The sequence below is a fragment of the Ochotona curzoniae genome, unplaced genomic scaffold, assembly GCF_017591425.1.
Source record: "Ochotona curzoniae isolate NIBS_2020 unplaced genomic scaffold, NIBS_Ocur_1.0 contig_2699, whole genome shotgun sequence".
Taxonomy (NCBI): Eukaryota; Metazoa; Chordata; class Mammalia; order Lagomorpha; family Ochotonidae; genus Ochotona; species Ochotona curzoniae.
This window is the reverse complement of record NW_024465561.1, coordinates 3,806,571-3,825,844: the sequence shown is the minus strand read 5'-3', so window position 1 is coordinate 3,825,844 and position 19,274 is coordinate 3,806,571. Positions and strand designations below refer to the sequence as shown.

The 19,274-nt window shown below is 55.8% G+C and overlaps 1 protein-coding gene across 2 annotated transcripts in view; it reads left to right on the top strand.

Moving 5' to 3' along the window:
- The window catches only part of RYR1 (ryanodine receptor 1), a 102,630-nt gene that overhangs the window by 38,922 nt on the left and 44,434 nt on the right, over positions 1-19,274 (top strand). For both annotated transcript variants that reach the window (XM_040976367.1, XM_040976366.1), the window contains exons 37-66: positions 7-118; positions 1,797-1,943; positions 3,269-3,542; positions 4,543-4,657; positions 4,743-4,875; positions 5,250-5,344; positions 6,425-6,560; positions 6,789-6,975; positions 7,085-7,193; positions 7,554-7,674; positions 7,769-7,938; positions 8,410-8,630; positions 8,943-9,033; positions 9,823-9,963; positions 10,310-10,473; positions 10,581-10,659; positions 10,828-10,917; positions 11,316-11,456; positions 11,606-11,680; positions 11,781-11,856; positions 12,164-12,287; positions 12,973-13,088; positions 14,655-14,722; positions 14,816-14,937; positions 15,224-15,273; positions 15,512-15,572; positions 15,675-15,913; positions 17,283-17,364; positions 17,769-17,899; positions 18,791-19,123. In XM_040976367.1, the coding sequence (XP_040832301.1) occupies positions 7-118; positions 1,797-1,943; positions 3,269-3,542; positions 4,543-4,657; positions 4,743-4,875; positions 5,250-5,344; positions 6,425-6,560; positions 6,789-6,975; positions 7,085-7,193; positions 7,554-7,674; positions 7,769-7,938; positions 8,410-8,630; positions 8,943-9,033; positions 9,823-9,963; positions 10,310-10,473; positions 10,581-10,659; positions 10,828-10,917; positions 11,316-11,456; positions 11,606-11,680; positions 11,781-11,856; positions 12,164-12,287; positions 12,973-13,088; positions 14,655-14,722; positions 14,816-14,937; positions 15,224-15,273; positions 15,512-15,572; positions 15,675-15,913; positions 17,283-17,364; positions 17,769-17,899; positions 18,791-19,123 (4,003 nt within the window). The remainder of the gene's footprint in view (positions 1-6; positions 119-1,796; positions 1,944-3,268; positions 3,543-4,542; positions 4,658-4,742; positions 4,876-5,249; positions 5,345-6,424; positions 6,561-6,788; positions 6,976-7,084; positions 7,194-7,553; positions 7,675-7,768; positions 7,939-8,409; positions 8,631-8,942; positions 9,034-9,822; positions 9,964-10,309; positions 10,474-10,580; positions 10,660-10,827; positions 10,918-11,315; positions 11,457-11,605; positions 11,681-11,780; positions 11,857-12,163; positions 12,288-12,972; positions 13,089-14,654; positions 14,723-14,815; positions 14,938-15,223; positions 15,274-15,511; positions 15,573-15,674; positions 15,914-17,282; positions 17,365-17,768; positions 17,900-18,790; positions 19,124-19,274) is intronic.

The following is a 19,274-nucleotide window of genomic DNA, read 5'->3' as shown; positions in this document are numbered from 1 at the left end:
TCCCAGATCAACATGCTCTTGCACTTCAAAGATGGTGCAGATGAGGAAGAGTGTCCACTCCCAGAGGAGATTCGGCAGGACCTGCAGGACTTCCATCAAGACCTGCTGACACACTGTGGTAAGGAGAGGCCACCAACCAGGGCTCCCCTCTGCTGCTCCTCCACGCCCCTGCGAAGCTCGCCTAACACACCCTGAGCTTTGACATCTGTGGTATCAATGTAATTTCACTTTGGTGGGATGCGTGAGTAGATTAATGAACAGAGAAGATGGTGAGTGGAAGGATTCGTTTGTAGGAACGTTGGGTAGATGGATGGATAGATGGCTATAGACAGGTGAAAGCACTGAAGGATAGAAGGATGAATAATAAAACACGTGGAAGGCAACTGGATGAGGACAAGGCTGGGTGATTGATGGCTGGGTAGAGACAACTGGCTGGCTGGAAAGGCAAATAGATGACCTCTGCTGTTTCTGTTGAGAATTAAGTTGATAAATCTTACTGAAATTCCCTGGTACTGGATAAATCGTTTTCTCTAGTTGACTTCAAGATTTTCTCTTTTTGTTTGATGTGCCCAGGTGTGGAGCACTTTGTTCTTGTTGAGTTTCTTGGATGTGTAGATTATTTCCATCACAATTGAAAGGCTCTGAGCAATTATTTCTCCAAATATTTTTCTATTTTTTTTCTCTCCTCTCTTTCTGGGATTCTTGTATTGATATACCTGATTGTGTCTCAAATATCCCTGAGACTTTCATTTTATTTTGTTCTTTTATTTTTCTGTTGTAGAAATTGGATAATCTCTATTGTCTACCTTTAGGTTCACTGCTTCTTTCTCCTACCTATTCAACTAAAAAACCTCCTAGTTGAAATGCAATTGTGAAAAAGCGACTATTTTTCAACTCCAGGCTATCCATCTGGTTGTTATTAGCCTCTTTAAAAAAAAAAAAAGATTTATTTATTTTTTATTAGAAAGGCAAAAATATATATATATATATATAAAAGATCTTCCATATACTGTTTCATACCCCAAGTGGCCACAATTGTTGGGGATGAGCCAGTATGAAGCCAGGAACCAGGAGCCTCTTCCAGGTCTCCCAGATGGGTGCAAGATCCCAAGGATTTGGGCTACCTGCTGCTGCTTTCCCAGACTACAAGCAGGGAGTCCACTTCAGAGGAGGAGAAATGAGACACAAACCAATGCCTGTATGGGATCCTGGTGATGCTTGCAAGGCAGCGATGAGCCATCACACTTGGGCTCCACTTCATTTATTTTTTAAAGCGCTTTGAGAAAGACCATGCTTCTTTCCCAAAGTTTCTTTCTTAACTGATTTGAAACGTAAGAATGGCAGAGAGGGAAACAGAGAGGAATCTTCTATCCACTGGTTCACTCCCCATACAACAGCCTTACCCAGCCTAGGAGATTGGAACTCTAGTTTTCCCGGGAGGTGGCAGGGGCCCAACTATTTGGTCCATCCTCTGATGCTTTTCCAGGCTCATTGACAGGGAGCCAGGTCAGAAGTGGAGCAGAGCCGGCATTCTGACATGGAATACTGGCTTCACAAGCAGTGGCTTAGGCTGCTGTGCCGCCAACACTGACCTCTTCATTTATTTATTCAAACACATTTGCAATAGCCGAATTAAAAGGCAAACGCTTCATATAAACATAAATGAACAAGCAAGGTACATATCCAGCAAGAAGTGGAAGACCTCCGTGAGTGTGTGTGTGAGCGAGCAGCTGAAAGAGTGAAGTGAGTGAACAGATGAATGATCTTCCCACCTTCCCATCCCCACGCCCAACTAGGAATTCAGCTGGAGGGGGAGGAGGAAGAGCCGGAGGAGGAGACCACGCTGGGCAGCCGCCTGATGAGCCTGTTGGAGAAGGTGCGGCTGGTGAAGAAGAAGGAGGAGAAACCCGAGGAGGAGCCGCCAGCGGAGGAGAGCAAACCCCGTGAGGACTGTGGCGGCCCTGGGGCGGGCAGGGGGCGTGCCTGGGGAGCCTCTGTCTGCAGTGGGGCTGGGCTGTGAGGAGGAAGGCAGGCCAGGGTGGGCTGGTGAGAGAGGCAGCAGTGGGGGGAACAGCCAGGGGCTGGGGGCTAGCCACACCTGTGGCTTCGGCAAAGGCCTGCACAGTGTGCTGGACCAGCGTGGCGTTCAGCCTGCATCCTGCGTGGCCGTGGTTTCTGTGTCCCCAGGGCTTTTCTGGTTCCTCATGGCTCTAGGGCTGAAATGACTGCTGTCAGGCTGGGCAATGACGAAAGCAGCCCTGGTCACTACTGAGCCATTCCTTGTCACCGTGCCAACTCTCTGTTAGCCACATGGGGCACAGGTTTCAATGCTGCAATAATTGCCAATCTCTTGTGGGGCTAACACCTGGCTGAGCACTGTTAGTCAAGCCAAGGAGTGTAGCAAAGGGGAAGACTTCAACGCTTCTGCCTTCAAGGGCTTCAGAATATTCTAACGAACACACAGGTGGAAGTACCTGTGCTAGGTGGCTATGGGTGCCAAGGAGACAAATAACCCGAGCGAGAGGTGGGAGAGGCATGAAGGTGGCTGAGGTGTGTGTGTGGGGAGGAGGGAGGTGTGCAGAGATCTGGGGAGGGATGATGGATGCCAAGGGCCCGAGGCAGGGACACGCTTGAGGGACGTGGAGGCCAGGGTGGCTGGTGCAGAGTGAATGAAGGGAAAAGTGGTAAGACACCAGGGTGGGAGGCAACAGGGCCACTGCAGGGAATTGGAATCAGCAAGATACAGTCACACATCAGCAGCATTGTTCAGCACTAACCCTGCAGCTCAGGAAATTCGATGAAGGAAAAGAACTGGACGGGAAGGCAGAGACAGAGCCCAGTGGACGCTGGTGCAGGGGAGCTACAGCTCAGGTTGCTCTCCAGGGAAAGGGAGCTGCTAAGCTGATGGGGCATCTTCAAGGGATCCTCACGCACGTGCGGGTTCTCTCTGGGTCTGCTGTTTCACAAACATCAGCAGTGATGTCACAGAACAGACGGACCCCGCACTGTCATGGGCACCAGGTGCCACGCATTGATGGCTCTCTGGTGATTTACAGTGGTGTTTCCTCCTGGTGTCTGGAGGAGGTGTTTCTGGTCTGGGATCAGGGGGAAGTGGACAGGGAAGTTCTGGGGATGACAGAAAAAAACATCTACTGGAATTTAACAGCTGCTCACCTGGGTTGGGGGAGGTCACTGGGAAGCCCCTCCCCGCGGTTCTGGCTCAGCGTTCCATTATGCTCTAGCTCTGACCCTCAAGTTCCCTTCCCAGAGTCGCTGCAGGAGCTGGTGTCCCACATGGTGGTACGCTGGGCCCAGGAGGACTACGTGCAGAGCCCCGAGCTGGTGCGGGCCATGTTCAGCCTCCTCCACCGGCAGTACGATGGACTCGGCGAGCTGCTGCGTGCCCTGCCCCGGGCATACACCATCTCGCCATCCTCAGTGGAGGACACCATGAGCCTGCTTGAGTGCCTTGGCCAGATCCGCTCGCTGCTCATCGTGCAGATGGGCCCCCAGGAGGAGAACCTCATGATCCAGAGCATTGGGTGAGGCACTGCTCCTCCCCTTACTCGGCATATCCCCGCTTCATTTAATTTACATAATTCTTGCCTTGATTTACATATCATACCCTGTCACTGTGTGTAGTCCCTCCCCTTATTTTGTATGCTGCAATTCTCTCTTTGCATAGCCCCTCCTCTTACTTTACATACTCTACCTCTAGTCCCTCCCTTTACTCTGTACCTTTTTTATTATGCATATCCCCTCCCCTTATTTTACCTGCCATGGTCCTCTTGTTTTGTGTACTTCCTCCCTTTATTTTACATACTGCACTTTCCTCTTACTTTACATAGCCCCTCCTCTTACTTTACATGCCATACTTCCCCCTTGCTTTGCATAGCCCCTCCTCACTTTACTTGCCTTCTAATTCTGGCAAACCTCCCTGATAGCATGATCTGCATACAGTAACACCTCCTTCTGGAACATCTGGCCCCTCTGCAGGTTAACTGCTCCTTCCCCCAGCAGCTCACTGATCTCCCTGGGTACTGCCTCCTTCCCTGACCTCTTCGCAGAACCCTGTGACTCTTGGCCTCACAGTTACCTGCCCAAGCTCCAGTGCCCTCATCTATAGCAGGGAAAGGGGCACGCCTGCCCCTGGAGCTGAGCCCAGGCGTGTAAGGCTTACAGCAGTGGCTCCCGGGGGACTGAGCACTCAGTGTCAGATGTGTCTCTTCATTCAGCAAGCATTTATGCCTACTGTGTCCCAGGCCCTTTCTGAGTACTGAGGGATAAGGTGGGCAGCATGACACCTGCTGAGTGACACTCAGTCTCTGCTGTCCATGAAATGTGAATCATCACAGATCCTTCCTCCCAGAGTGGATATATAGATCAGCTGAGTGCAGCTCTACAATGGGGCCAGTGCCGGGCACACAGCGAGAGGTCATTGGATGCTGTGTTTTCCCAATGGTAGATAGACATGCTGCTCCCAGGACTAGGCCCCATTCCATCATGACCCCATGCACCCCATCATGACCCCATGTTCTCTAGGAACATCATGAACAACAAAGTCTTCTACCAACACCCGAACCTGATGAGGGCCCTGGGCATGCATGAGACCGTGATGGAGGTCATGGTGAATGTGCTGGGGGGTGGTGAAACCAAGGTAAGGGGCTTGTGTGGGCCAGGGGGACTCAGGGCGGGGCTGCAACGGGGCAGGCCATGACCCCCGGGCCCCTGCCGGCCTGCAGGAGATCCGCTTCCCCAAGATGGTGACCAGCTGCTGCCGCTTCCTCTGCTACTTCTGCCGCATCAGCCGGCAGAACCAGCGCTCCATGTTTGACCACCTGAGCTACCTGCTGGAGAACAGCAGCATCGGCCTGGGTGAGGGAGCCCCATGTCCCTGGACCTGGATGAGGTCCCCCCACCCCTGGGCCCTGTGACAGCTCCCCGGAATGTGCCCAGGCCTGCTGCTTTCTGCTGCTCACTTAGTCCTGCCATTGTTCAAATAACCCTCTCTCTCAACTGCTCTGTCATGTGCAGTGCGGGGGCCGCCCCCACGCAGCCCTCGCCAGCCCTCGCCAGCCCTCCCTGAGCTCCCAGGCCAGCAGGAAAGGGTGGACACTGATTGCCTGGAGTGTTTAGATCAGGAGAGATTGCTGACCCAGGCTGGAAAAGGGATGCTCAGGGAGGGCTTCCCAGAGAAGGTGAGGAGGTAAGCAGGAGTGAAATCTCCTTTGTACCTCTTATGCCCACAGGGATGCAAGGTTCCACGCCCCTGGACGTGGCTGCTGCCTCTGTTATTGACAACAACGAGTTAGCCTTGGCATTGCAGGAGCAGGACTTGGAAAAGGTGCGTGAGGAATAGGCCTGGTCCCTGCTCACCACCTGGGGCACCTGCTGGTTCTGAACTCACCCTGGAGGGCCATGTTGGATGGTCTAGGGCTGCATTGGGGTGGGGGGCAGTGTGGTGTACCCAGTGTTCCTTTGGGAGGTGCCCACTCCCAGCTTGGGGAAGGAGTGAGGCCTTGGCAATCTGTCTTGGCTCTCTGTGACCCCATATCCATGTGCAGTGGGGACTTGCCTAGGCCTGGGAGATCAGCAACCTGAGTTCCACTCCTCTGCTCCCATCTGTGGCGTTGGGCATGGCATTATCTGTGTGCTGGATCTAGAAGCGATTTCCTAGCATTGTTCTGAGGCGTAAACAGCTCCTTCACACAGTCACATCCAAACACGGCGCTCAGGGTGGGTGAGCTGCCATTAGATCAGGATCCGCTGGACGGATAGCAATTGTGTGCTGACCTTGGGGATCTGCCACATCGGGAGGGGAGGACTGCCAGCACCCCCTGTCTCCTCTTGCACTTGGCCTTCTGGTAGGGAGGATAGGAGAGAAATAATCTAAGTGAATAAGAGATAGAGTGCATTAATGATGACAGAAAAAAAAATCAAGTGTCGGGGTTTCAGCAGGATGTTTCTGAGAAAATCTCAGGATGGAGTGAATCCCAAAGGAGTTGAGAGCAGGTGGACATTAAGGGAAGGGGACACAGCAGGTGCCAAGGCCCTGAAGCAGGAGCAGACCCTCTGACTCTGAGGAGCAGAAGAAAGAGAGACTGGTGTGGTTGGAGCAGAGGCGATGAGGTGCAGTGGCTGGAGCAGTAGCGAGAAGTGACAAAGACAGGCCATGCATGGTTGTAGCAAAGACGGCAGGCTTATATCCTGAGGCAGAGGAGGGACCTGATCAGGTGCTCCCAGGTGTCAGTGGGGACCTGACAGAGGGAAGGGGAGAAGGTAAGAGCCAGGAGCCCAAGGCTGGGGCTGCTGCGATGGGGCGGGCAGGGAGAGTAGGCTGGACAGGACAGGCTCCTTTGTTAAAGGAAGAATTGGCTCAGATGGGCAGACACCTGAGCCTAGGGAATCCCTCTCCCGCCCGCAGGTCGTGTCCTATCTGGCAGGCTGCGGCCTGCAGAGCTGTTCGATGCTGCTGGCCAAAGGCTACCCTGACATCGGCTGGAATCCCTGCGGTGGCGAGCGCTACCTGGACTTCCTGCGCTTTGCTGTCTTCGTCAATGGTGAGCCAGGGGTGGCCCTGGCATGGCAGGAGGCGTGGGGTCACTGGCTGAGTCCTGTGGGCGGAGGGGTGGGGAGGCAGGGTGTGACAATCCCTGCCCAGAGCCACAGGCTTCAGCTGGGCATTGGGGCTGTGGAGCCAGGACTTGGGGGCCAGCAAGGACCTGGGGACATTAGGGCGAGGGGTCCCCAGGTGGTAGCTCATGAGCCCCCCGGATCCGCTGGGCTAGGTGAGAGCGTGGAGGAGAACGCCAATGTGGTGGTGCGGCTGCTCATTCGCAAACCCGAGTGCTTCGGGCCTGCCCTGCGCGGTGAGGGCGGCTCGGGGCTGCTGGCCGCCATTGAGGAGGCCATCCGCATCTCGGAGGACCCTGCGAGGGATGGCCCAGGCGTCCGCAGGGACCGGCGGCGCGAACAGTGAGTCTCCCTGGCCACACCCTCCCTAATAAACCACAGGCCCTCACTATGCCCCTAGAAGCCCGCAAGCCCTCAGGGTTCACATCCTACTTGCTTCCCTGTCCTGCAGCTTTGGGGAGGAGCCCCCTGAAGAAAATCGCGTGCACCTGGGCCACGCCATCATGTCCTTCTATGCCGCCCTGATCGACCTGCTGGGCCGCTGTGCACCAGAGATGCACGTGAGCCTTGGGCAGCCAAGCTGGGTGAGGCAGGGGCGGGGCTTGGAGGTGCTCACGCAGGTGGAGGTGATGGATCTGTCTCCATATGGGTGATCCTAGGCTGGGGCAGCACGGTGGCAAGCCAGGGCCTGATCTTACAGTGTATGTTCCTGTGAGGGGAAAGAGTGGGGCTCACAGATGGTTAGGGGAGCAATGACAGCTACACGGGGACAGAGGCAGGGGCTTGTGAGCTCCTTGGGAAGGAGGCTGCTCCCCCTGACACCCCTCGCACGTCGGTGTGTCAGGATGGGATGACACAGAGCAATGCGCAGCAGGGTGCTGGGTGCTCAGTGGCCCGTTCTTCTACCCACCTGCCTCCAGCTCATCCAAGCCGGCAAGGGTGAAGCACTGAGGATCCGTGCCATCCTTCGCTCCCTCGTGCCCCTAGACGACCTCGTGGGCATCATCAGCCTCCCCCTGCAGATCCCAACCCTGGGCAAAGGTGCAGAGCGGACACGATGTGGCATGGGAGGAGGGGAGCCAAGGAGTCAAAGAGGCGCCCCTGACGACCCCCTCATAACCCACCGTGCCTGCAGACGGGGCTCTGGTGCAGCCCAAGATGTCGGCGTCCTTCGTGCCGGACCACAAGGCTTCCATGGTGCTCTTCCTGGACCGTGTGTATGGCATCGAGAACCAGGACTTCCTGCTGCATGTGCTGGATGTGGGCTTCCTGCCTGACATGAGGGCTGCCGCCTCGCTGGACACGGTGAGCAGTCCCGGCCAGCCTGTGGGTTCTGAGATGGCCAGAGTGCTAGTCATGAATGTGAAGAGACTGCTGTTTTCTTAAGTGGGTGATGGCAGCATGGACTGTCAGACAGAAGTCCAGGGCAGCCCATGGTTGGCTGGGCAATCACATGTAGGTGTCGCTGGGTTACACAGCTTGGGCAGGGGCTTGCATGGAAATATGGCTGCAGAACAGTGAAGGTTAGAGGGGGACAAGCTGCAAAGAGCTCCTGGGATCTTCAGAATGGAGGAAGCTGGGTGAGGGTTAATTTCGTGTATGTGTTCAGAGCTCTGTGTGTGTGTGTGTGTGTATGTTGCACTGTCCAATATTGCAGGAGGGAGAGTAGACTGAAAGAGTAGAGACCAGAATGGCCCAGGATGGCTGTCAGGGTAACCCAAGTGTTAAGGGGACTGTGGGGGTGCAGTGGGCCTGACTCTCTCATCCTGCGCCTAGGCCACCTTCAGCACCACGGAGATGGCTCTGGCACTGAACCGGTACCTGTGCCTGGCTGTGCTGCCGCTCATCACCAAGTGTGCGCCACTCTTTGCGGGCACGGAGCACCGCGCCATCATGGTGGACTCTATGCTGCACACTGTGTATCGCCTGTCTCGGGGCCGCTCGCTCACCAAGGCGCAGCGTGATGTCATCGAGGACTGCCTCATGGCCCTGTGCAGGTGGAGTGGGCGGGGCGGGGCCGGGAGGGGCGGGGCCTGGCAGGACAAGGCGGGGCCAGGCCGGCCAGGAGGGGCGGGGCCTGGCAGAACTGGTCGGAGCTAAGCTGGGCAGGCCAGAAGGGAGCCCTCCCCTAGGGTGGTGGGGCGGGGCTAACTAGGAGGGGTGGGGCCTGGTGGGGCTGGGCGGAGCCAGGCCTGGCAGGACTGGGCGGGGCCAAGTCTGGCAGCATGGGACCAGAGTGGGCAGAGCAGGACCGAGTGACTGTGGCTTCCAGGGGCCGATCCCAGCATCCTGAGCTTGTCTCCCCACAGGTACATCCGCCCGTCCATGCTGCAGCACCTGCTCCGGCGCCTGGTGTTCGACGTGCCAATCCTGAACGAGTTTGCCAAGATGCCACTCAAGGTGTGCCCGCGGGTTCATTGCCAGAAACCTCTTAGCATCCTCATGTGTGTTCTGAGATTTCCAGGACATTGGCTTCCTGTCACTGATGCCTTTCTATCCTCTAATTAACGTTTAATTTGCCTAACAGCGAGCCAACCCTGCCTCAATTAGCATACATTTGCATGGGCATACCACTCTCTCTAATTAGTATGTTTATTTGCATGCCCACACTACCAGCCCTTCCACTATTTAAATGAGTGCATACATTTGAATAAACAGTTATCACAGCTATTCTGAATATTTGCACACTGTCTCTCCTGTCTTTTCATTTGCATGTTAATTTGCATATGGAGATACCTCAGCTCAGTATGCCGACTGTTGTACATAATGCGTTTAAATAAGCCTCTATTTTAGATTTTCATATTAGATGGTAGAGGCCCTCTTTTCAATTACCATATATTTGCATGGGGTGCTGCCTGTGTTTCTAGTTAGCGTGCTCATTTGCATTAGTGTTGATAACTCCAGCCATATGTCCACTTGCGTGTCACCCTATGCATGGAGTAATATTAGCATGCTTATTCCTGTACAGCAATTCCAGACAAGCCCAGCTCTAGCTTACTACCCATCCAGACTTTAAATTAGAACACCAGATTTACATAATAAACTGTCAGGAACCATTCCTCAATAAACAAATAGCTCCATCCATGTCACTTGCATGGCCCACACCTTCACCATAATTCTGAAGCACCAACATCCCTCTGCCTCCTGGACTTAATTTGCTTATCTCTTTCCCATCTCGTTTGTGCTCAGCTCCTCACCAATCACTATGAGCGCTGCTGGAAGTACTACTGCCTCCCCACGGGCTGGGCTAACTTTGGGGTCACCTCAGAGGAGGAGCTGCACCTCACACGCAAACTCTTCTGGGGCATTTTCGACTCTCTGGCCCATAAGGTCTGGGTACCTGGGTTGGGGGTGGGGGTTGGGGAAGAGGACATTGTGGAAGGCTGAGCATCCACAGTTGGGAAATCCAGAACAGAATTCCTAAATTTGGGGGATCCAAAGATGGAGGCAAGAGTGTGTGTGTGTAGGCAAATCTATGGATGGGGGCATTTATAGAACAGGGATGGCCCTCTAGCTTGGAGACTTGGAGAGAGAGAGGGTGTGGAGGCAATGTGAGGGTTTGGTTGGGTCTGAGATCTGTGGATTCTGAAAGGAGAGTTGATGAATAGAGGGTGTGAGTCAGAGATTGCACCCAGTGACCTTACCTTCGGCCTCACCCTACCCCTGGCACCCACAGAAGTACGACCAGGAGCTGTACCGCATGGCCATGCCTTGTCTGTGTGCCATCGCAGGGGCCCTGCCCCCTGACTACGTGGACGCCTCCTATTCTTCCAAGGCAGAGAAGAAGGCCACGGTGGACGCTGAAGGCAACTTTGACCCTCGGCCAGTGGAGACCCTCAAGTGAGGCCCTATGGGGTTGGGAAGCAGGGGTGGGGTGGCCAAGGGAGAATGGGGAATGGAGAGGGGGGCCCAGCCCCACCATCTGTGCACCCTGCCCCCACCCACAGTGTGATCATCCCAGAGAAGCTGGACTCCTTCATCAACAAGTTTGCGGAGTACACACACGAGAAGTGGGCTTTCGACAAGGTCAGCCTTGGCCTTCTCTTCACAGGGCTCTCCTTCCCTGCTGGCTGGCCCCAGACTCCAGTCTGCCCTAACTCCTTCACCCCAGGTTTCTCTGGAGCCCTCAGATCCTCCTGGGCTTACCCCTCACCATGCCTCCCCCTGCAACCTGCCTTTTCTTCTCACCTCTAGATCCAGAACAGCTGGTCCTATGGAGAGAACATAGATGAAGAACTGAAGACCCACCCCATGCTGAGGCCCTACAAGACGTTTTCAGAGAAGGTAATCAACCTTTGGGGTTTAGGATTATGCATCAGAATTAATTTGCAGTTTGGGGGTTCTGGGAGGCAGCTTCTCAGACTTGCATCTTTCCGGGGGAGCACATGGGTTAGGGCGCCCTGTCTGCGGACTGCCTGCACTCACATTTGGTTCCGTCCCCTGGTGGGCCTGATTCCAAGAGTTCCTTTTAGAGTCAGTGGACTGGATTCTGGGATTTAGGATTTCATTGTAGACAATGAGGGTGTTTGGGGTGCTGTGCCACAAAGCAGGGGAGGGATCTGGATTCAAATCCAGGACAGGGGAAGCCAGTGAGGCTGGGGGTGGGGGGCACCTTCCTCCCCACACCCTTCGCTTTGCTCTGACCTCATTCCACTAACTCTGCTCCCTCTGGTCTGCTCAAGGACAAAGAGATTTACCGCTGGCCCATCAAGGAGTCCTTGAAGGCCATGATCGCCTGGGAGTGGACGATAGAGAAGGCCCGGGAGGGTGAGGAGGAGAAGACGGAGAAGAAAAAGACACGCAAGATTTCCCAGAGTGCCCAGGTAAGGCAGGGCCCAGGTTGCAGGGGGGAGGGTCTAGAGAAGGGGCGGGGCCAAGGCAGGGTGGGGTTGGGCAGAATGGGGGTGGTGCTGGAACCTGGGCGGGATGGCCAGCAAGTTGGTCAAGCCCTGGTCATCTCTTGTTCTCCCAGACCTACGACGCCCGAGAAGGCTACAACCCCCAGCCCCCCGACCTCAGTGGAGTCACCCTGTCCCGGGAGCTGCAGGTCAGAGCCTGGCCCTTCCCTTGGGGTGTGGGGTGTGAGGTGCGAGGGGTGTGAGTGGTACCTTTGCATCTGGCCAGGTTGCTCTTTGTATCTGCTCCAGGCCATGGCAGAACAGCTGGCAGAAAATTACCACAACACGTGGGGGCGAAAGAAAAAGCAGGAGCTGGAAGCCAAGGGTGAGGATGCCATCTACCCACCTCCCCACCCCCCCACCAGCTCCTGGTCCTCCACCCCCTCTGCTGTCTTCCCCCGGCCCCAAAGTCACAGGCTTTGGATGAATCGGGGCTTTCACATCCCCTCAGTTTCTCGGTCTGTAGAATGGGAACAGTAGCAGCACTCCCCCCACCCCCAGCTCCGGCGAGGAGCAGCCAGCAGCAGAGGGCAGTGTTTGTATTGTTCTCGTCCCCCCCTTCACCTGCACCGTGAGGAGCCACTGCCGTGGTCTTCCTCAGAACCCACATTTCAGGTCTTTATCTGCCTCAGGTGGTGGGACCCACCCGCTGCTGGTCCCCTACGACACGCTCACAGCCAAGGAGAAAGCACGAGATCGAGAGAAGGCCCAGGAGCTGCTCAAGTTCCTACAGATGAACGGCTACGCGGTCACCAGGTACGGAGCAGGAGGCCAAAGAGAGCAGGGAGCAGGGTGACCCGGCTACAGAAACACTGGACCAGTGTGGAGAAGGATGGAGAGGCTGGACCGAATGGGAGCCTAATGGGGAGTGGCCTGGGTGGTAGGGACCAGGGGTGGGGCTACGGGATATGGGAGGCTAATGGGGCGTGGCTTGAGAGCTTGGGGATGTGGTTAGTACAAGAGGAAGCCAAGAGCTTCAGGAGATGGGAGGCTAAGGGCGTGTGGCCTGGGGAGCAGAGGCTGGCTAGCGAAGAAGAGTGAGATCAAAGTATCAGGAGTATAATACATGCGAGGCCAATGAGGCAAGGTCTTGGAGCTTGGGGGGCATGGTTAGGGAAGGAGAGTGGCAAGGGGCGTGGCTACAGAAGATGGTCATTATTAGGATGTGGCCTGGCACATTGGAAGCATCCTTAGGGCAGGAGGGAGACTGAGGGGCGTGGTTAGGAAAGATGGAAGGTTAACGGGGCTTAGCCTGGGGAGCAGAGGCGTGGTTAGGACAGGCGGGAGACTAATAAGTCGGGGTCAACATAGCAGAGTGTGGCCTAGAGAGGAGCTGGGACCCGGGATGAGGCAGAAAAGCTGGTAGCTGCAGGTGCAGCTGTAGCAGAGTAATAGGATGAGGCCCGCGTCTGGGCTGACCTCTCTTCACCTCTCCCCCCAGAGGCCTTAAGGACATGGAGCTGGACACGTCTTCCATCGAGAAGCGGTTCGCCTTTGGCTTCCTGCAGCAGCTGCTGCGCTGGATGGACATTTCCCAGGAGTTCATCGCCCACCTGGGTAGGGAGACCCCCTCCCCACTTCCGCCGTCCTTGCGGAAACCAGCCCCACCATCCGCTAGGAAAGCCATGCTTGAGTTTCTGCCTTCTCTGCTCACCTGGTAGTGACTGAGCGTTCACGGTGTACCTGTCACCGCTGTTGTAGGTATGGGGACACAGAGGTCCCTGCCCACCTCCCTGTGGCGGATTTAGTTCGGGTGAATCAGAAGTGAGCAGATCACTTAGCCGGTTACGATGTGGTTTGTGCTAAACAGGGCACTCCAGGGAGACCGGGTGAACTATCCAGGCTAGGGCAGGAGAAGGACATGGGGGCTTCCTGTTCCTTCGAAGCTGAGGGTCCCCAGGTGCAAAGGTCTTAGGTGGTCCCTGGCCTGAGTGTTAGAAGGCCCGTGGATTGGAAGCAGAGGGGCCAAGCGGGGCAGGGCGAGGGGTGACGGGCCTGAACAGGTGGCACTCTGTGGCTCTCCTGCGGCTGCGGCTCCAAGGAAAGATCAGGCCCTCCGCTGCCTGCAGAAGTCACTTCAGCATCACCATAGCTGCCTTGAGCCCCTCATATCCCCTGCCCCCACAACACACACACATACCTCATTCCTCTTGAAAGCCACTGCCTGAAGCCCCCACTTTCCCTCCACATGAGTGAGACAGCAGGGCTCACACTATGTCATCTTGAAACCTGGACGCCACCTTGGCAGTTCCGCCCCCTTCAGTTTCGTTTTTTCATCTGTGATGTGGGGTATGCTTGCTTGCTGGGTGACCCTCAATGAGGCTTGTCATCTGTGCAGTTGGGGACCCACGTGGAGAGGGGCCTGTGAGAATGATGCCACCATTATTATTTTAACAGTATTCATTATTCCTGGCACCCTGTTGTTTAAATCTGATTTCCAATTTATTTTGTTGTTTGAAATTTGCTTTTATTTTTATTAGAAAGACAGAGTGACAAAGAGAAGGAAAGACAGAGAGAGGGAGATCTTCCATCTGCTGGTTCACTCCCCTGATGTCTATAATTGCCAGAGCTGAGCCAATCCAAAGCCAGGAGCCAAGAACTTCTTTGGGGTCTCCCAAGTGGGTGCAGGGTCTCAAAAACTTGGGCCATCCTTTAATGCTTTCCCAGGCCATTAGTAGGGAGCTGGATCAGAAGTGGAGCAGCCAGGACTTAAACAAGTACTTAATACAGGACGCCACAGGCAGAAGTTTAGCCTGCTACACCATGATGCCAGCTCTGCTGAGTTCCATTTTAAAATGAACTCAACCCTGTCCATATCAACTTGATCCATTTCTTCTGAATTTGCTCGGTGCCAACAAGGACATTCAGGAGGGAAAGGGCTGGTGGTAGTGAAGGGAGAGCGTCCCTAATCTCAGCTGGTGGTCCTTCCCCACTTCCGGATGCAGGAAGGGGTTGATCTAGCAGTCAGAGACCTCAGATGTAAGGTAGGGACGCAAAGTTTATTTTGAAGTCAGAAGAGATGGCTCCAGATCAGAAAAACATCTCCCACTGGTGCCTAAGTCTGCCCTCCTGCCAGGACACCTCTTCCCCCTCACCGTAACTCCATCTCACCCTCTCCCACAGAGGCTGTGGTCAGCAGTGGACGAGTGGAGAAGTCCCCACATGAGCAGGAGATTAAATTCTTTGCTAAGGTGAGAGTAGGGGGTGTTGCTTAGAAGCCAGCAGGGGCTGGGTGGGCTCTTGCTCCCCCACCCATGCCCCCATCTTCTCCCCTCTGTCCCCAGATCCTGCTCCCCTTGATCAACCAGTACTTCACCAACCACTGCCTCTACTTCCTGTCCACACCTGCCAAAGTGCTGGGCAGTGGGGGCCACGCCTCCAACAAGGAGAAGGAAATGATCACCAGGTTGGTTGCCTGCGACCTCTGACCTCCCTGGGGTGTCACTCTGGACCCCTCCCTCCTACACTTGGTTTTCGGGGGCAAGAGGCAGAGTGCTTTCTTCTGGGTGCTGGGCGTGGGTTGTTCTACCTACCTGGTCAGAAAGCCAGAGTCCCGCTGTCCTAAGTGGGACTGTCCAAGCTTGTCCATCTCACTGCCATGGGCTCTCTGCTTCCCCTCCCCTGGCCCTACCTGCTGTCCTGCGCCCCTCACCCCCTGCACCCCTCCCTCCTGTCCCTTCCTCCTCCTGTAGCCTCTTCTGTAAGCTGGCTGCCCTTGTTCGCCACCGAGTCTCTCTCTTTGGTGAGTAGCTGCTCACCTGAGCCTGTGTCTCCATCCCTGCCACCTCACTTTTGGGGTCTCCAGACATTGGAAGACTGTATGTGGGGAAATGCATGGGGCTTTGGGGGCCAGGCTGGGAGCTCAGTGGCATCCTGGGCTCACCAGGGAGAGGCGGGCTGGGGTGGCCATGGAGGCAGGTGCGGTCCCCCTCACCCACCCTTCACACCCACCCTTCACACCCACCATCTGCCCTTCCTAGGCACGGACGCCCCAGCCGTAGTCAACTGTCTTCACATCCTGGCCCGCTCCCTGGATGCCAGGTAATGCTACCAGCCGTGCCCCGCCCCCCTAGTGGTGCCCAGGCTGTCCCATCATCTCCCTTTGGGTGGAGACTCTGGGTCACCTCAACCCCCTGTTCCTAGGACGGTGATGAAATCAGGCCCCGAGATCGTCAAGGCCGGCCTCCGCTCCTTCTTTGAGAGCGCCTCAGAGGACATCGAGAAGATGGTGGAGAACCTGCGGCTGGGCAAGGTGTCCCAGGCACGCACGCAGGTGAAGGGCGTGGGCCAGAACCTCACCTACACCACCGTGGCCCTGCTGCCTGTCCTCACCACGCTCTTCCAGCACATCGCGCAGCACCAGTTCGGAGACGACGTCATCTGTAAGGACTGCTGACGCTGCAGCTGGGGGGAGGAGCCTGGGTGAACTATGGGCGGGGCCAGAGCAGGCAGGGGCGGGGCCAGAGTTGGGTGGGGCCGAGGCCAGCACTGCCTCTCCCCTGTGAATGAATGGCTACAGGCACAATCAATATATTGGTTCTGGGTTTTTTTTTGTTTTTTTTTTTTTGTGCCTCCGCCAATATATTGGTTCTTGTTATGTTGCTCAAAGGCTTCATAGAGAGAAAAGTATCTTTAGCTCCAGGACCAGGATCTTGAGGCTCCAGGGCCTGTGTCTGCTGGTGGCCCTCCGGCTGGCAGAGTCTTCAGGCTGTGCAGGGCGTCACACGTCAAGAGATGGGGCACACGTGTGTGCATCTGTAGCCTTCAGCATCTCTCTCTCTATCTTACCAGGCTACCAGGATTAATCCATCTTCGGTGGTCTGACTGCTCCCTGATCACCACCCCTCCCTGACACCCCATCTCTAAGCAACACAATCAGATTAGACGCCCGCCCTCTTCATCCTGCCTTACAGGGGCGGGGGGGGGGGGTCAAATCAGCACAGGCGCCCTTGCGGGATCACTCAAACCGTAGCCAATCCTGGCAAGTAGCAGGCTGAGTTAGGAAGGGTACATGTGTTCAGCAAAGGAAAACAGTGTTACTCAAGGAGAGACAGTCTTCCATCTGCTACCTCACTCCCCTCATATGGCTGCAAGAGCCAGAGCTGGATTGATCTGAAACCAGGAGCCAGTAGCTTCCTCTAGGTCTCCAACATGATGCAGAGAACCTGAATCAGAGGCATAAGAGCTGAGATGCCAGTTGGCATGCATCTGGGGTGCTGGCAAGGCAACGGTGGCTTTACTTGCTAGGCCACAGCGCCAGCCGCGGTGTCCAGCAGCTTTACCAAAAGACCCCCGTCACTATAGCTTCCACATAATGGGCGTCCCTCATTGGGCCTGTGGGAGGCACATGGCTTACCTAAGACCTGAGTTGGAGGAAGTACCCATTGCTCTCCATCAAGCAACCCCAGATGTCTCTCTAAGGAAAATGACCACCGCCCGCTTTGTTGAGTGCCTACCATGGGCCCTGCTCCGGTTCCTGCTCAACAGTGGGCTCACTGGATCTTCAGAAGCATGCCATGAAGATGGCACACATTTACCCCCAGTTGATTGAGTAGACAGGAAAAAAAATGGAGGCTAGGAAGGACTTGGACTGTGCTCAAGTCACATAGCTAAACAAAACCAAGCCAGCAGGCTGGCCCTTCAGCCTCTACTCTTACTGCCCTGCCCATTCAGGGGTGAAGGAGGCGGGTGGGAGGATGCCTGGTGGTGGTCATCACCCATGGGCGCCCTTACCCTCTCTCTTCCTCTAAGTGGATGACGTTCAGGTGTCCTGCTACCGAACACTGTGCAGCATCTACTCTCTGGGGACCACCAAGAATACTTACGTGGAAAAGTAAGGAGAGGGACCCATAGTTTGGGAGCCAGGAATGGAATTGTGGGGAAGATGATAGGGGTGGGTGACAGGTTGGGACCTGAGCAGAGTCTGCAAGTACCACAGTGGACTCAGCAGTGGCTACTGCAGTTCCACCCAGTGACCATGTGAGGACAATCGGGAACAGCCAGTTTCAAAGGACCCAGGCCACCCAGTGTTGGGGACCTATGGGGTGGGGGAATGTGGCCCTGGGTGACCAGGATGCTTGATGGCTTCCTGTCAGGAAGGAGCACTGACAGTGCTGGGCTGGAGTGACAGATGGAGCAAGAGGTCCCTGAGGGGATGGGAGCAGGGCATAGGCGGGGGCAGGAGGGGAGGCTCTGGACCCCATGAGCCCAAAATTCATGCTCAGCCCCCTCCTCCAGACTGCGACCAGCCCTCGGGGAGTGCCTGGCCCGTCTAGCAGCCGCCATGCCTGTGGCCTTCTTGGAGCCTCAGCTCAACGAGTACAATGCCTGCTCGGTGTACACCACCAAGTCCCCCAGGGAGCGAGCCAGTAAGTGACAGTGGGGCACTGGGCCCAGGGCAGAGCCTGCTGTGGCAGGATCCTGGCCGTGCCAGGCTGAGGGAACACCCCCACACCGGGTTGCGGTGGTCCACATCTGGGACTCCCAGAGCTTATGCATCCGAGGCTGTAGGGAAAACTGAGGGGTCAAGGGTGGAATTTGGAGCTGTGGGATTCCTTTTAGAGGTAGTGACATAGGACTTTTCATCAGGCTTGGGGGCACAGGGACTTGCCAGGACCCTTGAGTTTTGGCTAAGGGCTGCAGCAGTGTGGCAAGTTTAGAGGAAGATGTGAGTCTGTTCACGGCTTCTTTAACGAGTGCTCACTGCCTTTCCGCTGTAATGAAGGTGCTGTCCTTGGTCCCTGAGATTCAGTGATGACCAGACAAGCACTGCTGGGGTTCTCAGGGTTAGGTGGAGGCGCAGATCTCTGGAATAATCTCTGGGGTGGGACTCTGATCCGAGGTAGTGCCCTATTCCCAGAACCTGGGGCCTGCCCCAGAGCAGGCGAGTGGACAAGCAGGCAGTGAGCTGCGGGATGCAGAGGGGTGACATGGGCAAGCTGGGCTGCAGGATGGCGTCTTGAGTGACTGCTTTGCAGCCAGCCAGGATGGGGGGCAATGGGCCTGGGATGAGGGGGACTTAAGGAGTGAAGATTTTTAGGCATGAGGCTAGAACTTGGGTGGGTTTTTTGGGATGTGAAGTGTTGGGGGATGGCTGAGTCAATGTGAGAGTTGAGGGGGTCATGGGTTTTGGGTTAGGATCTGAGGAGTGGGGTTTGGGAAACCAGCCGGGACCTATTCAGGGGTGTCTGATGCACGAACAGGCCCTGAGGTTTTGAGGGTGGTCACTCAGCATGCTTAGACCTCGCCCTGCTCCCCAGTCCTGGGGCTTCCCAACAGCGTGGAGGAGATGTGCCCCGACATCCCTGTACTGGAGCGGCTCATGGCAGACATCGGGGGGCTGGCCGAGTCCGGGGCTCGCTACACAGAGATGCCACATGTCATTGAGATCACACTGCCCATGCTGTGCAGTTACCTGCCCCGCTGGTGGGAGCGTGGGCCTGAGGCGCCCCCACCTGCATTGCCCGCCGGGGCGCCCCCACCCTGCACGGCCGTCACCTCCGACCACCTCAACTCCCTGTTGGGCAACATCCTGCGCATCATCGTCAACAACCTGGGCATCGATGAGGCCACCTGGATGAAGCGGCTTGCTGGTGGGTCACTTAGGGAGTGAGTCATCGGGTGGAAGATCTTCCTCTCTGTCTTTCCTCCTCTCTGTATATCTGACTTTGCAATAAAAAATAAATCTTAAGAAAAAAAGAAGAAAGAAAGAAAAAAAGGAAGGGAGGAAGGAAGGAAGGAAGG